The sequence below is a fragment of the Poromitra crassiceps genome (genome assembly GCF_964638095.1).
Source record: "Poromitra crassiceps genome assembly, chromosome: 11".
NCBI lineage: Eukaryota > Metazoa > Chordata > Actinopteri > Beryciformes > Melamphaidae > Poromitra > Poromitra crassiceps.
Window position 1 is genome coordinate 50,167,811 of NC_139643.1, and position 20,000 is coordinate 50,187,810.

The 20,000-nt window shown below is 41.3% G+C and overlaps 1 protein-coding gene across 1 annotated transcript in view; it reads left to right on the top strand.

The window, feature by feature from the left end:
• The window catches only part of LOC310785089 (uncharacterized protein), a gene marked incomplete at its 5' end in the record, with an annotated part of 97,549 nt that overhangs the window by 5,513 nt on the left and 72,036 nt on the right, over window positions 1-20,000 (top strand). The window contains 2 exons of the mRNA XM_083646076.1: window positions 2,687-2,852; window positions 6,348-6,443. Of these exons, the coding sequence (XP_083502202.1) occupies window positions 2,687-2,852; window positions 6,348-6,443 (262 nt within the window). The remainder of the gene's footprint in view (window positions 1-2,686; window positions 2,853-6,347; window positions 6,444-20,000) is intronic.

Consider the following 20,000-nt stretch of genomic DNA (forward strand, 5'->3'; position numbering starts at 1 on the left):
TTTCCTCCGTTTTCCCCTCACAGTAATGATATGTACTGCACATTTTTGTAAAGGTTAAACCTTGAAACAAAACCCTTTCACTTTTCACGTGCAAAGCATGATTTTATCGACTTATTTTGCACGTTTTGTTGAAGTCTTAAATCTTTCTCTCACAATACTGAAACTTGTACTTGCCTTGGCCATGTACACCCCCCCCCCCCTCCAGCTAAAACTATTATTGTGAGTTAGAAAAGGAGGTTTTATTCTGGTTTCTGGATTTCAGTGGAGGTGACTTCAGCAGAGATTGGAAAAGTACTTTCTTTATTTAAGCAGAAGTACAGTTACGTGTGTAAAGAAAAGAAGACTGAAAAAGGCTCTGGTAAAAGTAGATTCAACTTATTTACACAAGTAAAAGTGAAAAAGCACAGGCTCTGAAATGTACTCAAAAGTATAAGTAATAAAAAGTAGCCCTTTGAAGGACATTTCTACCGCCTGTTTCTGTTCAAAGTTAACTGATCCTCACGTCAATATTAATACTGTATGATTCGAAGACTGTTAAACTTAAAAGATCTCCTCCAAACGTGTTTTAAAATGTATAACAACTCTACCTTGATGAATAATTTGTGTCTGATATGGTTTTTCCACAAAAAAAGTTCAATTATTGTCTTTAAATCTTTAAAAATGATGGCTGACGGTGGCCGCCTGTTTACCAGATTTGTTCTCTGTGTGGTTGAGCGACCTAGACTGTCCATGAAGAGAGGGGGCGCTAGCGTGAAAGCTGGGAGAGCGTGAGACGATAGACTATACAGACAAACTAATGTTGCATCGTTTTTGTCTATCGTGAGTAGTTGTATAGGGTTAGTACTATATAAAAAGAAAATAAAAAAGCATTTTTAGAACTTCCGCAAAAAAAGGGCACTTCCGCTTTTTGAAAAGGGGAAGTGGTTTCTTTTTGGGTAAAAATCAATTTCTCAGTACTTCTGCAAAGTGCACTTCTCCATTTTTTTTGCCTTGTGTTTAAAGTCATTTTGAGCAAAAATGCTTTATTCCACTTCTTCCGCAAAAGGGGTACTTCTGTTTTTAAATCACTTTTCTTTTGAAAAAGTGATTATTTCAAAAGCCCTCCAAAGGCCACTTCCCCTTTTTCCCCCATACCACAGCTCATGACAAATACCACCGTTTTTTTTTTTTTATCTCGGGGGCAAATACATTTGAGCAATCATTATGCAAACCCCGCTGGACCATTTCCACTGTCTACAAAACACCTCTCTTTTGCTCGCTGTTGTTATGGACGCGGCTTGTGAAACATCAACGACTTCCGCAGCACGCAGCACGTCTCTTCGTGACAAGAGGCGTGCAGCACGCAGCACGTCTCTTCGTGACAAGAGGCGTGCTGCGTGCTGCGTGTCCTCTATGACGCAACTCCGCGACAGGAAGCACCTCCCTTTATAAGCAGGAGGCTGTCAGCTGAGTACAATCACAAGCCATCGCTGTTAGTTTTTTGAGAGAAGCAGTGGAGGCAGAGCGCAGCAACAGCATTTTTTTTGATCTCAACTAACAACAACCATGGATTTCAATGGTAAGATTTTTTTTTTTTTTTTTTTGTTATTAATATTGTTTAATTAGACTATCCATTTAATATATATATTTATAATTAAGATCCTTTTCCTTGTTTTTTTTTATGGAATGTTATATTAACAAAAACATTAACAATACAGCTTTTTACATATATAACCCGGGGACCAGATTATTGGATACCACGCGCTCAGAGGAATATGTCACATATCCAGATGATGATCATCACACCAGAATCTCTCTAAAACGAGGAGCTGCGCTAGATGATATAACCAATAGGCCTACAGGGTGAGAATGAAACATTGTTTGTTTACATATTTATCATATAGTTTGTTTAGAAAAAAATGGGTGTGGTAACCATACTTCTACCAGTTTTTTGAAATGTTGTTTTTTTACCCCCCATAGAACGGGTTCTCACACAGGTGAATTGTTATTTCATCCACAATCTTTGGGAGGGGCTCCCACGAAGACAGCCAACCGTCGCCATAGAGGCAAACCACGTGACTTCCATAGATGCAACCCTGATGCCCCCATACAACATCCATCTGATAACATCACATCTGAGGACAACGGGCTGAGCCCAAATGATTTTGCAGATTTAATCGACCAGATGTAAGGACATAATTCAGATATAACAACCATCAATATATATATATATATATATATATAGGCTATATGTATTTTTGAGATAGACATATCCATCGCTATTTATTTTTTTATTTATTTTTATTTTTATTTTTTTTTATTTTTTTACAGCCAGGAGACAACCCCCAACAACTCAGCGCTGACCCCCGATGCAGACTTGTATCGACCCTCATCACCAACATCACCTGAATCAGCGTTGAATGCCACCATCCAGCCCAACGACCAGACACTGAACGCGTGGATTGCACAGTACAGGGATCAGCCTTCACCATCAGACCCGCCCACACCCATCTCCATTAACAACAACCAACCCACGTGGGTGGACCCGGATGTGCAGCTCAGCGAACACACGACCCCAACAGCTGAAGACACCATCAACAACCAACCCACGTGGGTGGACCCGGATGTGCAGCTCAGCGAACACACGGCCCCAACAGCTGAAGACACCATCAACAACCAACCCACGTGGTTGGAAACGGATGTGCAGCTCAGTGACCAGACACTGAACGAGTGGATTGCCGAGTACGAGCGGGTGGAAGCTTCAGATACGCCCACGCCCCTCTCCATCAACAGACCACACTGTATCGACGAGAACGCGATACCTCCACCCTCGCCTGATCATCAACCTCGCGAGAAGACCCAACAACTCTCAGGTACCTCTGACTCAGATAAGCAGAATGTGTATAGACGTTTAAGAAATGGTTATAGGATAATGCAACGCTCTCAAAGGAGATTTGAACGTACATTGAGAACACTCAGACGCACACACACACGGTGGATGGCATCGGCTGATGCCAATTTGAACACAATTTTGATACATCAGAATATACAATGTTCCATGCTTGAAAAATTGAGGAATGTGTAATTTTTTTTGTAAAAGTACAGTAAGGTAGAACAATGACACTATCACCATCACCATCATTTTAAAAAAAGTCCATGTATATAGAGATCAATTAAACAGCCAATATGGCTAAGCGTAGGCGACATGCAGATGAAGACAATCGAACACCTCCCCCTAAATTGACTAGATATTTCAACTCCGATAAACCCCCTCCCCTTAGAATAGACTGGAGTGAGCAAGGCGTCGCTTATGCTTTAGCAAATGACCTACCTACGGGGGTGAATAATAATAACGATATTAGAGCCTGGGCTAACGCACAGACTCGTATAATCAAACGCTACATAGCTGATTTACCACCCCGGAGAAGCTGCATTGTACAGCAGACCGGTGGCGCTTTGCCTACCCCAACACAACAACACGCGGAACCCCAAAATGACGCAGCTGCTGCGTCATTAGAGTCAGTCGACCCCCGAGGGACACCCCTACAAATAGACGCGTTATCAGACTGCGACGAGACGTCATCAAATGCCGACACGCTACCCCCACCCACGTCAATCGTTACGCTTACGCCCCCACAACAAATAGCAGCGTCATCAAATGCCGACATGCTACCCACACCCGCGACAGTCGTTACACCATCACAACAAATAGACGCGTCATCAGACCGCGACGACGACGACGGTATCACTACACCGACTGTAGACTCTATGATTCAACCCCCAGCTGCCATCTCTCCCAGTGATTATACCGTTAGACACATAGATGCATTCAACGCTAGGATATACCGTCAAAATATAGATCTACGCGATATTAACACTGATAATCTCGGATTGGTGCCTGGTATGGTCAGACAGAGATTAACAGGGTTAATTGATGTAGTTACAAACGAGGTCCCTACGGGTAGCATTATGGATGTAACGCTGGGGGGTGATAGCCTAGCGTCAGATGTGCATACTATCGCCACAGTCGGAGACAATGCTGGTCAAGAATTTCTGGACCATGTCTCAGACGCAATTCAAAGCAATGATGAGTCAATGATCTCTGGTGACCTATCTCTCACCATCGCAGTTGCAATGAATCAGCAAGGGGGGCGGTAGGCTTAGATTGATGGATATACAATATAAAGATATTATTGATCGAAAGATTCATTACCTTTATAATCCTGATAATGGTTGTGGAAATAATCTTTGTTTCGGCATGGTTATTGCCAGACATTTTAACCCTGATTTAAACAACGCTAGTCTATTGGAGAGAGCTCGAGAAATATACACTGAGTTGGGTTTTGACCATATGCATAAAGTATCATTTGCCGACATTGGAACTTTTGAACGTCATTTTGACAGCAAGATAATTATCTTCCACCACAAAGAGAGTTCTAAACGCAGACACCCATTTATGACTACAGACGTCCCCCACCCAGAAACAATTTGGGTTTATTTATATGAAGGACATTATTATCTCATTCTGAATAAAAAAGCATTCATTGGGGGTAGTTATGTCTGCGACTACTGCTACCAGGCGTATCAGGAGCCTTATATACATACATGTAGACACATCTGTAATGCCTGTTACGGGCCTCTACACATAGATCTACCCCAGGCGAACACCTCTGTTAAATGTAATGTATGTAGGCGTATATGCAAATCTCAGACTTGCTATGAAGCACACATGAGACGGGGCAAGCATACCGCCTCCCCCTGCGAGAAAAAGAGATATTGCCCACTATGTAAAACGATCCACATGCACAGACCCAGTTCACCCCACATATGCAGCTCACCAAGATGCGATCATTGTGGCGTTCCACTAGGGGCGCAAGAGTCTGACCATGCCTGCTTCATACAACCTACTCCATTTAAAGAAGCCGCTGAAGACTATATATTTTATGACATCGAGACAAGAATAAATGGAGAGGGTATGCATGAAGCAAGTTTTGTATCATCTATGACGCTTAAAAATGACAAGCCTAGAAACTTCAGTGGCGCTGATGGAAAAGATTGCATCGCTGATTTTCTAAAGTTCTATACCAACCCCCGCTATGCAGAGCATACGTTTATAGCGCATAATGGTAGTGGTTTTGATGGATATTTAATATTAAAAAACATGGTGTCTCAAGGACTAGTCCCCTCTGTCATTGTTAAGGGATCCAGACTGACCGCCATCTTTTCCACATACAAAAAACAGAGGTTCATAGACTCTGCCAGCTTTCTACCCATGCGTTTAGCCGAAACCCCAAAAGCCTTAGGTTTTGCTGAATTAAAAGGCTATTTCCCATACAAATTTAACACAATAGAAAATGAAAACTATATTGGAGTCATCCCCTCAAAGGAGATGTTTGGGTATTTTACAATGCGTGAATCAGATAAACACAAGTTCTTAAAATGGTATAATAGTCATAAGTACAAGTTGTATAACTTTGCTAAGCAACAGGCCAAGTATTGTGCACAAGATGTTCGAGTGTTACGTCAGGCCTGTATTCTTTATAGGGAAGCGTTCATCAAATCCACCAACGTAGACCCCCTCCGATATGTCACGCTTCCTGGCGCCTGCATGGGTGTATTTAAAACCACATTCCTAAAACCAGACACCGTCGCGCTCACCTATAACGGCTGTTATACAGGTCAGAACCGAACATTCAGCGACGCATCTATGCAGTGGTTATCTTATCTGGCACAAAGCCAGAATATTAGCATTATACATGCTCTCAACCATGGTGAACATAGAGTCGGTGGTTATTATCTAGATGGTTTCAACCCAGGGACTAATACTGCATATGAATTTGCCGGCTGTTTTTTCCATGGGTGTGATCGCTGTCATATTTCAAATGACACACACCCCTACAAAAACGCAACGTTTGGGGACTTGTACCATGCTTTCGCTGAAAAAATAAATACGTTAGAATCTATCCATGGTATGAACGTAGTCGTTTTATGGGAGTGTGAATGGACCCGTATGAAACACACGGATGTCTCCGTGATGGCATTCATGAGATCTTACACACAACCTGAGCGTTTGAACCCACGCCAAGCCCTATATGGGGGACGAACAAACGCCTTAAAATTACACCATAAGGTTGAAAACGGCGAAAAGATACATTATGTGGACTTTTGTTCTCTATATCCATATGTACAGAACACAAAAGAGTACCCTCTTGGACATCCTAAAGTTATTACCAGGGATTTTGATGATATCTCAACCTACTTCGGACTCATCAAGTGTGTAATAGCACCGCCTAGGTCTTTGTTACACCCCGTCCTCCCCCACAGAGCACACGGGAAACTGATGTTCCCTCTTTGTCGCACATGCGCAGAAGGGCTCTCTAAAGATGAGTGCGACCACAACGAGAACGAGAGAGCTCTCAGCGGCGTATGGGTTTCGTTTGAGTTACACAAAGCGATCGAGAAAGGTTATCGTATTATATCAATCTCTGAAGTCTGGCATTTTGAACATCGCACAAAGGAATTATTCCAAGGGTATGTAAAAGCTTTTCTCAAACGTAAACAGGAAGCGAGTGGATTCCCAGCCGACGTCACTACGGATGCCGAGAAAGACGCGTACATTGCCGAATACCAAAAAGTCGAAGGTGTGTTTTTAGACAAAACAAAAATTGTGCACAATCCAGCATTACGCTCATCATCTAAACTCCTTTTGAACACTTTATGGGGCCGTTTTGCCCTAAAAGATGAACAATGTACATGTGAGATCATTAATAACCCGGATCGTTTTGTACAACTAATGTTCAGTGACCAATTCATCGTGAGTCAATTCCGCTTCCTCACCGATGAGATCGCTATTGTGCAATGGAGACATGTAACCGGTCAAGGCCCGAAGGGAAAAGATATTAATGTCTTTCTGGGAGCTATGACCACCGCATATGCTCGTCTGGAGCTATATGAAATTATGGATAAACTTGGCTCGCGCACATTATATAGTGATACCGATTCAATAATTTTCACAGCGCGGGAGGGGGAGTGGACCCCGGAACTCGGTAAGCATTTAGGACAATTGACAAGCGAGCTTGAACCGGCCGAGTACATTAGCCATTTTGTATCAACGGGTCCAAAATCCTATGCATTTATCACCAACACAGGTCGCTCGTCAGTGAAATGTAAAGGTGTCACGCTAAATACTAGTGTAAATAAAAATGCTGTCACATACGATTCCCTTTTACACCTGGTGGAAACGTATGTGTTGGATGCTGAAGTTAATGTTATTAGAACAACCTCTGATCGAATCAGGCGGCATAAATTATCGCTACAGCTAAGCAACCAGTCATTAGTTAAACGTCTTCAGGTCGTCTATGATAAACGCCGCGTTCTGAACGATTTCTCCACGTTACCACATGGATATTAACAATGTCATCAACACGCAGGGGGGGTTTGATGCACGTTTGGTCCACCCGTTTACCATGATTATTTCTGGCCCGTCTGGTTGTGGAAAAACTTTTTTTGTTAAATCCATTATTCAAAACGCATCACAACTGATCACACAAACGTTAGATAATATCGTCTTTTTATATGGCTGCTGGCAAAAAGTATATGATGATTTATTACTGATTAGACCAATTACTTTTATTGAGGGTATTCCGCCCTCATTAGCAGATGATAGTATTTTTCCCCCCGATAAGAGCAACTTATTAATTATTGATGATCAGATGTCTTCTGCCGTTAATAATTCAGAGGTTCAAAATGTATTTACAAAATACTGTCATCATAGAAATTTAAGCTGCATCTATCTGATCCAGAATCTTTTCGCCCAAGGCAAAGCAAGCCGCACAATAAGTCTCAACACTAATTATCTTGTGTTATTTAAAAACCCTCGCGATAAACAACAAATAAGCATCATAGCACGTCAAATGTACTCCAAAAATTCAAAACATTTCATGGAAGCTTTTCAAGACGCGACATCTAGTAATTATGGATATATTCTCATAGACTATAAACCAACGACACCTGACCTGTTAAGACTCAGAACTGAGTTAACCCCCGAGCGACAGGTTGTCTATCTACCCAGAGGGGTAGAAGCTAGGTTCTTTTAGAAATGTCTGCTCGTATACGTAGGAATTTCGAGCTTCTCCACCATCTTTATAAGGCGACCCCCAAAGGACGCAAGAGCATTCTTGCTACAGCCAGCAATGACCTAATCAATGCATTATGTGAGCTTGCATTGAATCTGTTAAGAGGCAATATTCCACTTTCTCCTAAACTTCATAAGAAATTAAAGAAAAGCAAAGCGTTACTTAGATGGTTCGCCAATAAAAAAGTTACACTATTGAAAAAAAAGAAAAAGATTAACCAACGCGGTGGTTTTATATTCCCTTTGCTAGCTGCGGCTATTCCTATTATTAGTGGTCTTTTTAATCGAGGCTGATCATGGAACACACCACCAAAATGTTTCTTGTACCACACAATCAAATCAAGGCTCTTCAGACACGCCCACCTGCTACTCCCATCGCCCCCCCTGACATCAGAACAAAGGCTCAGTGTGATCTAGATCGTTTGATGGCAGAGGTCCTAGATGATCACAGCGTTGATGTACATAGTAAAGCGTTGAAATATTCAAACATTTTACACAGATATTTGACTCTGGCGAAACAGGCCGATAACGAAAAGAACACGCTAACACTATTGATGCCAAATTCTGAACCAGCTGAGACATTAGCACCTGTGAATGATAACAATACGACACCTGCTGACATAACGGATGTATTACAACACATACCAGCACACAGCAAAAACAAGGCCTCACACGTTCTGAACGCTATCTCCAATGCATCGGATAGAATCAGATGGACTGCTAACGGTCAGCTAGTTATTGACAATCAGCCCCTCAGGGGAACACACATATTTGATTTAGTCAAGTTTATGACAGGTTCACAGCTGGTTAGAGAGTCGGCTCGCCCATTAGGATGGCGAGAGTTTCTTAAGACACTAGCAGAGATAAATGTCCCCTCCTCTACCGTTACAAATAGGAGTCTCCGTCGTCTGTTTGAACATAGCAAGACAATGCATGGTGCAGATGATGATAATGATAGTGTTATTGTTGATGGTGAAATGTTTAGCCCCGCCAGGACCGCCTGGAGACCCTATTAGAATTTTCTTTTATACTCTACATTATTATACTTTTATTTTACTCTATTATTTTCTATTATTTTCTATTATTAGTATTATTATGCTTTATTATTATTATTATGTTTTATTATTATTATTATTATTATGTTTTATTTCATTTTTTTTTTTTTTTTTTTCTATTATACTTTATTTTTATTCAAATGATTCTAATTGAAAACAGAACATTCAAATTCTATTTACTTTATTATGCTTTATTTTTACTCTATTTTTATTCAAATGATTCTAATCGAATACAGAACATTCAAATTCTATTTACTTTATTATGTTTTATTTCCATTTTTATTTTTATTTTTACTATATTTTTTTATTCAAATGATTCTAATTGAAAACAGAGCATTCAAATTCTATTTTTTTTTTTTTTTTTTATCCTATCATTCAGGTTGAAGCTTTTACAACCTCAGCATTTTTGTTACATGCTATTGCTTCTCATCCTATTTTTATCATATCATGTATTGTTTCTCATCCTATTTTTATCATATCATGATGTATGGTCATATTGTTGTTGTTTTTTTCATAATGCTCAAAATATCCTATGTACATATTGAAAAAAAATAAAAAGTCACAACCAGCATTGTTTCCAGTCTCATATGATTTATTTGATTGAAAATGTCACATACAGGTCTGTGGTGTTGCACATTGTATACATTTTAAATGATAGCTTTTACATGATCCAGGCTGTATTCTGCTTACAAAGGTACATACCATATTATCGTTACACAGAGTATCACTAGTATATTTTTTCATAACACTTTGATACGATAGACCTTTTTGGATGTTGATTAAAAAGAATATGCAATGTTGCCCACAGCTGACAGAGGCGCTGTTCTGCACCTGCACAGTTGAATATGTGACATGACGGCTATTCCGGTTTATAAAACATGCTATTTCTTTTGGGAACCCGGTGAAATCAGGACGATTACCATAACTGTCAAAAAACATAGCTTCTCGGGTTACAGTTATATATATTCCGAGCCAGTGTTGTCCTGGCTTGTCACTATAGTCGGTGTTAACAATAACCATAGCCGGAAGTGAGCGTACATGTCGCGGAAGTGCGTCGGCTGCTAGTACACCCAACAGTTGCACGCCTTTTGCAAGTTTCTTCCTGAGAATCCGATCAATCTCCATTGTGTTCATAGTGTCCAGGTCTAGTAATAGTCCAATAAAACCTGTCTTTTCCCTGAAATTTCCAAGATGCTGTCAAAGACACTGTAGCAGATTATGTTGATTGTGCGAGTCAGAGGCTGTCTAAACCGGACCTCAAGTTTCACATTGCCTGTTCTAATCAAGCTGACGTTTCCTGTGTTCGCACCATCTGCTTCCAGGTTAAAGCAAAACAAGGTATAGCCACTCCCATATTCTTGGCGTGTAATAGCGAGAGGGCGGTCTTTCAAATGACGACCGGTGGCTTGGAACAGCTCGTGATATTCTCTGACATACTCGCCAGTGGTGAAATTAGGCGTAAATGGCCTCGCAGGATATGAATGACCATCACAATATAATGCAATAAATTCAGTGTTGAGATTAAGGAAATTATAGGGGTTTCTTGCATAATTCCCACTATGCCCCTCATTATCAACAAAAGCAATTATTATTAATTTGGGTATCTGACCATTGTATAAGTTTTCATGATTTGTCATCCTGAGGCCTCTACCGACTGTCACTGTCTTCAGTGAAACACGATCCATGGCGTAGCGTGCATTGGCGTGCGTTAGCGCCCTCATGTGGGCAAGCCTGACAGCTGGGGAAATGCTAACTTTCTTCACATAGAGACTTGCGCTAAGTATATTCACCCCGATGTGTTTATCAGGAGTGGGTGACATGAGACAGAATTCATCTTTAGAGCGGATAAATTTCAGCCCCACATCAATGCCATTTATCATCAGTTTTTCCTGCATAAATAAATCGGCGTGTATAGGACAGATAAGCTCCAAAGTTTTACTTTCTGCAGTGTAGGTATTCCTACGCACCAGACCAGCATTACCCGAGTTAAGAGATGTCCCATCCATAGCAGCAGCCGAATCTTTGATGAAAAGGGCTGTGCTGAATTGTGTATCCAATGTCTCTTGCCCATAATTAATAAGACATTCGAGCAATGCTCTGTATGGATATGTGTTACTAGCTTGAGTAATAAGCCTATCACCAAGCTGAATGTCTAGCTGTGAGAATAGGCTACCACCTGGATAATTGATCAGGGTAGCTATATCATCATCAGCCAGGGCTACGCCGCCAGGCTTGGTGAGTTTCAGTCGGATATATAAATAGCTGTCATTAAAATCGATATATTGATCGTTTGATCCAGTAATTACGAATTCGATTGGTGCCCCAGTGGTGATTTGAGAAACAGGTGGAATTTCAATCCACGCAGCACGTTCTATACATGTCTGAGTTGGTGGTAGACGAAAAATATCAAGCTCACTCTTCATACACTCTACCGATTGGTTGTGAAGGAGTGACATTATTTAGAAGATGTCTCTGGTGTGAGTTTTAGCACGTCTACGTGGTTTGGTTGCTGTCTTTGGTCTGCGAGGAGCTGTGCAACGTCTTCGCTTATGTATTCTACTCCTTTTCTTAACGGGGCGATACCCCCTCCGACCACTAGATGGTGGTCTACGATGGGGGTATGCCATAAAACCATTTCCGGTTTGGGGGTCAGGTCTTCCTGTTGCTTTTCTGACGATATTCTGAACTATGTCTCCAGCGATGCCTGATGCAGCAGTTTTAATATACGGTTTAGCAATAGAAAATCCGCGTTTAAATAATGGGACAGCCATCCTGAAAAGACTTCTAAACAGGCCACCTAGTCCCGCGCCATACTGTGTAGCGCTCCCGGAAAACCCCGCTAAATCCCCGCCCGCCTGTTTAACATAGTAATCATAATAGTAATCCAACGCGTCATTTCCGGCGCTCTCATACGGCGTCATCATTATGCGTCAGCGTTTATAACCAACTGGTCTGAAATGTAATTTGATAAGGACTTTTCCGTATGCAAATGGAATATGCTTGTTTTGATCGTTTTTCAGAACCAGTTCAATGTCATCGATAACGTCCTTTGAGATAGGTGTGTAATGTACGGGATCCAATGATAGAGTGGTCACGCGTCGGTCCGTGTCTGATATATTAATCGTTCTGAGCAGCTGTACATATTCATCACCCACGAGTTGATGCTGGCATACATCTGAGTACACGAATATATTATAAACACCCGCGTCAATATCAGCTTGATAATCAGCGGTCGCTGGTTTAGGAATGCAGAGGTGTTCTACATTTGGGCTCATTCCTAGGATAGTCGCCAGCCTTCCTGTACATATTATTTTTGATCCTGGGACGCCTCCGATTTGTACAAAATTAGTGACCTCGTTATAGGTTAATACTATAGGTGGGTTTGGGTTATTGAACACAGTCATGCATGTGTGGTTGAAGCGTGATAAAATACTAGGGATTGACCCATAAGTTCCTATTTGCATAGAAACGGTTCTGAAAATCTTCTTTTTGCCCCTAACATCAAAAACCATTATGTCTGCGTCCTCTAATGGAAAGGTAGGCCAAGACTTTGGGTATTGGATTTCTACCAAACCTACTTCAAAGGCTTCTCTAAACACTAATGGTTTCGCCAGCTTTGTCCGATAACTCCAAATTTTATTATTCGGATATATATCGATAGAGGCGTTGCTGGGCAGCGTAACGTAGAAGCCAGCCGCTTCCGGGGTGGCCATGTTGTAGATGACGTAACGCGTTGCCTGTCACGGGGAGAGTAGCCTCCTAGCTGTCATCCATCCACTATAAATATTATATGTTAATTAAATCACGTTCATTAATCCAGGAATTAAAAGATTCTGGATAACCACGCCAACTGACATAGATTTGTCTTGTCCCCTTTGATTTACGTCGTTTAATTATTCTCTCTATTTTAAACGGCTTGGTCTCGTCAATAATAACCCTCTGCAGTTCTGCTTCATAAAAACACCCTTTTAACGCCTCACCGGCTAGATCCTTGATGCGATAGACCACCGGATGTCTAGCGACTCGCTCATATATTATGAAATATTCTTCGGTATATCCACCTCTGTAAGCTTTATCGAATATCCCTCTTTGTTTTGAGATCCGCACGTTATCTCCGATATTAAACTTGAACGAGGGGGTTGGCTCTGGGTGTTTCTTGTACAGTCTATTAAAAACTATGCGTTCATTTCCTTTATTTACTTGGCTGGGTGTCATCCCTATCGATCGGTGCTTGGCGTTATTGTAGGCGTAAACTAAATCACTTAGGTTATCAATGTATCTTCTCGAGTTGACAGCTGTCAAATATCGCCACATCCGGGATTTTATCGATCTATTCAGCCTCTCGACAACGCTGGCCTTAGTCTCATTAAATGTCGTAAAATGTTTAATGTTGTATTCCTGGGTTAACTTTTTGAAATTACGGTTGAAGAATTCTGTTCCTTTATCTGTCTGTAATTTGATGGGAATACGCCCATCCATGAGGATACATCTGAAGGCCTCTGTAACAGCTAGACCCGTTTTATTTTTCAGAGGTTGAACCCATGCAAATTTACTGAATACATCTATACACGTTAATAAAAATTTAATGCCGTCATTCTCCATCGAATATTCAGACATATCTACTAAGTCTATCTGGAACTGTTTATCGATTCCCGATACAAATACTCTATTGCGTTTGAAATTTCTAAAAACCGGAGTGTGTAGTGTATATGCATCTTGTTTTAATAGATCATCTTTAACGATGCTTTCATTCACCGGCCCCTTATCGTCATTTCTAACGGCATCACATAGTTTAGCAATGCTAGAGAAACCCGCGGGGTTAGCGGGATCTAAATAGATCTTGTCTAATCGCTGCTCCATCATGATCTGACATTATGTCAAACAGTTATATATCTTATATTAGAACGTATCATGTGTGGCTATAGTCAACCAGCTAAACCGGATGTCACTGGGGGGCTACATGGTCAGACGCACAGTCCGTACTCAAAAACAACCCGGGGTGAAACACATATATCAGATTCGTTCCTAGCGGAAGCCCCGCAATGTTGACTATGAATATACATCTATATATCACGCTGAAGCTAAAACACCAACAAACAAATGTTTTTTATCTAAAAATGTTTTTTTTATTCCCTAGACAATGTAAACATTCTTTTCTTATCAATCAATCTCAAATAAGCCATACATACATGTAAATGTTTATCACACAAATAATCCAAAATTAAATCTATGTTATGTCTAATACATACATCGTGCATGAATGCAAATATCACAACTAAATTACCTATGTCAAACACTTTACCCTCCTCAGAGAAAAACGAATCAAATATGACATCTGTAGACATGTTTGTATTATTACACAGTATAAGCATCTCATCCCAGCAAACATTAGAACGTACAAAATTCATATGATTTTTAAAAGTATCATCATCAAATGTATGGAAAATATCCTTTAATCTATTTCTAACAAAACAAACATTATTAGGGTAAAATATATCCGTTAACATACTGACTAACCACCACATGGCTAGTCTAAAAAAAAAAAAAAGATATAGCCTATTATAGCCTATAAGTGGGAAGAAAAAAATCAGGGGTTAGACTGAGCCCACACTACGAAACCCTCACCTACAAAATTATCATGTGGGAGGGATGTATTAATTGGATCAAATTCATCACATTTCCATCTGAGTCCCGTGGGGGGGTCACACATGTCTGCAATTATGACCTCCGCTGCTCCCATTAATCGTTCGTTCGAATGAGTGTCCCCTGTAATCAACCAGACGACTCTAGCTATGGCTGAAACAAGCTGAGGAGAAAACACTAGATCGAATATCTCGCTGCCGTAAAGTCCAAATATGTCATCATCGTAGGCGAACACACATGAATGCTGAAGTTGACTGGGGTGGTCAATAATGCAGCCATTGCATAAAAGTCTTGCCTTCGTCCATGCTGCTGCACGGATGCACCGTACAAGAAGGGCCCTGATCCCGCGCACCGCAGATATGTCAATGCGTTTTGGAGGTGGTGGTATGTGCTTTGCACCTGTGGGGGTTGTCTCCTGGCTGGACAGTCTGATGTGATGGTTTGAATCCTCATTGGCGTGCACCTGTACTTGGGTTGTGATGAATGTGGGAGGAGGAGGCTTGTGGGCGTATAGAGGTCGATACTGGATGAGGTCATCGGTGTTATGATCTGTAAAAACATAAAGAGACAATAGATGAATTAGTGGTTTGTTCCTCCTACACATATACTGTAACACACACACACACACACACACACGCACGCACGCACGCACGCACGCACGCACGTACGCACGCACACACACACACACACACACACACACACACACACACACACACACAAGCCGTATCATACCATTTGGGTTCAGTTGACTGTTTTGTTGTTGTTGTCCTCCTCCTCGTCACTGGCGTCGCTGTTGCACTCCATATTAAAAGCCAGTCTCTTTCTAATAGAGCTCAGAGCGGCGTGTCTCGCGTCTCTAGTAATGACTGCGTTAATTTTATGACCTATGCTATGCATTTTGTTCCAGTCGCCAAGGTGCATGAAAAAAATTGTTTCTACAAAATCCTCAGCTGGGATCTCCTTAGGCCCGGGCCTAAAAAAGCCTGTTTTCGGCAGGCCTTCACATAGATCGTTGCCTTTAAAATTATGACATACACCGAGATAAACAAATCCGTCCAGGATATCGCAGGGTCCTGAACACCAGCTACGCACCTCAATTCTGAGCCCCCCAAAACCATCCGACGCGCGCCACAGCCAGACAGGTCTATTCTTAGATTTTTTCCCGTGCTCTGCTTTAATTGCTGGGCACACCTCTGTTCCCATTAAAAACATGAATGTACGCCAATCGGTTATAGATATATTGCCATGGGCTTGAGATCCAAATGGACAAGGTGTTCTGCATAGAATAGCTTCATCATCAAAATACCTTGATGCCTGCTCATTCCACGCTTCAGGTGTCATTTGTGAACACGCACTGAAACACACAATGTCCTTTCTGCCAATATCATGGCTAGCCCTTAGCAATAGCTTTTCATGTAAGTACTCGATTTTGTATTCATACCCGCGAATGCCGTCAAATTGAAATAACGCCTCTAGTTGAACAGTGCGCCTGCGCATAGGGGCACTGGAACAGGTAAGAATATTGTTTGCGTTACCTGCATGAGAAGCCATAATCAATTTTGTATTTGATTGAGATCAAAAAAATGCCGCGCTGTTGGTCTCCGCCGTTTGTTGATGCGAGGGTCGGTAGTAAAAATAAAACAAGCACACACTCTTGTTGTTAGTTGAGATCAAAAAAAAATGCTGCTGCTGCGCTCTGCCTCCACTGCTTCTCTCAAAAAACTAACAGCGATGGCTTGTGATTGTACTCAGCTGACAGCCTCCTGCTTATAAAGGGAGGTGCTTCCTGTCGCGGAGTTGCGTCATAGAGGACACGCAGCACGCAGCACGCCTCTTGTCACGAAGAGACGTGCTGCGTGCTGCACGCCTCTTGTCACGAAGAGACGTGCTGCGTGCTGCGGAAGTCGTTGATGTTTCACAAGCCGCGTCCATAACAACAGCGAGCAAAAGAGAGGTGTTTTGTAGACAGTGGAAATGGTCCAGCGGGGTTTGCATAATGATTGCTCAAATGTATTTGCCCCCGAGATTAAAAAAAAAAAACGGTGGTATTTGTCGTGAGCTGTGGTATGGGGGAAAAAGGGGAAGTGGCCTTTGGAGGGCTTTTGAAATAATCACTTTTTCAAAAGAAAAGTGATTTAAAAACAGAAGTACCCCTTTTGCGGAAGAAGTGGAATAAAGCATTTTTGCTCAAAATGACTTTAAACACAAGGCAAAAAAAATGGAGAAGTGCACTTTGCAGAAGTACTGAGAAATTGATTTTTACCCAAAAAGAAACCACTTCCCCTTTTCAAAAAGCGGAAGTGCCCTTTTTTGCGGAAGTTCTAAAAATGCTTTTTTATTTTCTTTTTATATAGTACTAACCCTATACAACTACTATCGTGCGTTCAATTAAAATAAATAGCCCATTTTGAAAATGTAAGGAGTAGAATGTACAGATATTTGTGTTCAAATGTATGGAGTAAAAGTAAAAAGTTGTCAGAAAAATAAATACAAAATAAAATACTTGAAATTTCTACTTAAAGGAACACCGCTGTTTGTACATGAATGAAATCACTGGTCCACAACTGAACTCAAATCAACTTTCAATAACTGTCAAACTAAATGAATGCCTACAAAACTGTTTACAGTTTTTGGATATACGAATGATTTTGTAATGATATACAAAGCTGGTTGAAAATCAGCTCAGTGTTCCTTTAAGTAACATAGTATTTGTGCTTCTTCCCATCTGTGGATTTCAGGTATATTTCACTGGCTGCCAGTAAAAGCTGACAAAAAGAGATGGAGAGATGGAAGGAGGGTGGGAAGCAGAAAAGAGAGAGAGTGAGGCTAAAGAAAAGGAGAAGAGGTGAAGGAACAGGAAATGTAGTCACAGTTGTCCCATTTCCCCGGCTGTCTGAAGTCGCTTCTAGAAATTGGAAACAGTGGCGTTCCCTAATCTCCCATCACCTGCACAGAGTGTATTCAGCGTCTGCTAAACTGCCCCGGAACCTGCAACCACACGCACACACACACACACACACACACACACACACACACACACACACACACACACACGCACGCACGCACGCACGCACACACACACGCACACACACACACACACACACACACACACACACACACACACACACACACACACACACACACACACACACAAATCCTACACTTCTCTTGCAAAAGCACACTTTGCCCTCAAAACAGTGTTGACTCTTCACTAAATGGTATTTTCTTTTCAAATGACAAACACATACATCATGAGTAGACATTTCTAAGCACCCATTGAACACTGGTGTGCAGAATGGAAAACACTGTAGTATGAATGGAAAACACTATATGAATGCTTTATCAGTAGAATTATGCCTTTGCATGTTCAGTGTTACACTTTCACCTGTTGGATGTAAAATATTACCATATAATGTTTTACGTATATACTCAAATAGAAAACAACACACAATAATTTAACAACAAATAATATTTTATTTGTACCCACAATGTGCAGTGTTGCCACCATTCATTGTTCTCCAACCAAACCAGGAGCTAATCTGTGACCCTTCTAGCAAATAGCTGATTGCTAATTGCACAACAGCCTTTGGAGTTTAGAAATGTGATTGGCAGTGTGTTCTGTGTGAACACCAAGAGAGGGAATTCAGGAAGAGTGTGCAACATATAGAGAATTGTGTGTAGTGTTGTGAAAAATGTGTGGTTTGGAATGGGAATCTGAGTCTAAAGCAGAAAATGTGCTTGGAGTTCAGCAGAATTGGTTTGGCAGTTGGTACATGAGTTTCAGGTTGTGCACATTGTGTCTGATGTTCCAATTAATGTGTTTAAACAATTGTGAAAAACTGTAAAGTGTATAATTGAACTTTAGGGGGCAGTGGCGATAGGTCCGGCTATCTGTGTTGATATTTCAACATACTGGCACAGAGGCTGGAATAAGAAGCCTGTGGTAAAAGGATTTGGGATTTTGGTTCCTGCCGATCACGCCGTATATTCCCGATGACTTAGTCACGGTCCTTATCTGCAAACTGCCACATGGCTACTTGACTTCATTACCGGGTCCTCCGCCTCCACCTCCTCCGTTATCCTGTACATGTACATCTCTTTCTCTCTAGTCCCCTCTTTAAGACCTGCGTCCATTTTCAGTCTGACCTCTCTCTCTCTCTCTCTCTCTCTCTCTCTCTCTCTCTCTCTCTCTATCTCTCTCTCTCTCTCACACTCTCTCTCTCTCTCTCTCTCTCTCTCTATCTCTCTCTCTCTCTCTCTCTCTCTCTCTCTCTCTCTCTCTCTCGCTCTCTCTCTCTGCTGTGTTTTTAAATGCTCTTGTCCTCTTTGATTTCAGAGAACTGGAAACAGGAATGGCATAATTGTGAGACATCGTTTGTCACTGGGATTACAAACAGCAAAGGCAACATCACCTGGGGCGGCTGTGGCTCAGGAGGTAGAGCGGGTCGTCCGCTAATCAGAAGGTCGGTGGTTTGATCCCCGGCGCCTCCAGTCCGCATGTCGAGGTGTCCTTGGGCAAGACAAGCGCTTCGGATAAAAGCTCTATACTTCTGTAAATGCAGTCCATTTACCTCAATTCAATTTGATTGAGCCCAGCATCCGTGAGTAATGTTATCAAGCTAATTGAAAACTTGAACAGAGCGCCATCCTCTCTTGAGTCGAGTTCACGCCAACGATTTGGCAACGCACCGAAACTCTTCTCGAACAAAGTTGCAGCTGTCTGAACAGACCCGCCTCATCTCGACTCCAGCCTATTTTCAAAGGTATAGCCAGAGTTGGAGCGTTGCAAGCAGTTGCAAGTTTGAACTCGTTCCGTTGCGAATCACTGATCTGAACTGGGCTTTAGAGAATTTATTTCACAAGACCAAGACAATTTTTTTTTTAAGAATTGTCCATAAGTTAACTCCTAAGTTATTCTCTTCCCACATGTTTGTGTATGCATGTATGTATTTTGGGTGTTTTCTGTTGGTTTTATGTTTTGATCATTGTTTGTTTAAATGATGAACAGTAAAAGTGTCCTGTAAGCCCATGTGGGCTGGGCTTCATTCGAAGCATGACACTTAAATAAAGAAAATCAATCAATCAATCATGTTTTTCAATTATTATTATTATTATTATTATTATTATTATTATTATTATTATTATTATTATTATTATTATTATTATTATTTTATGGATTTAAAGCGTAT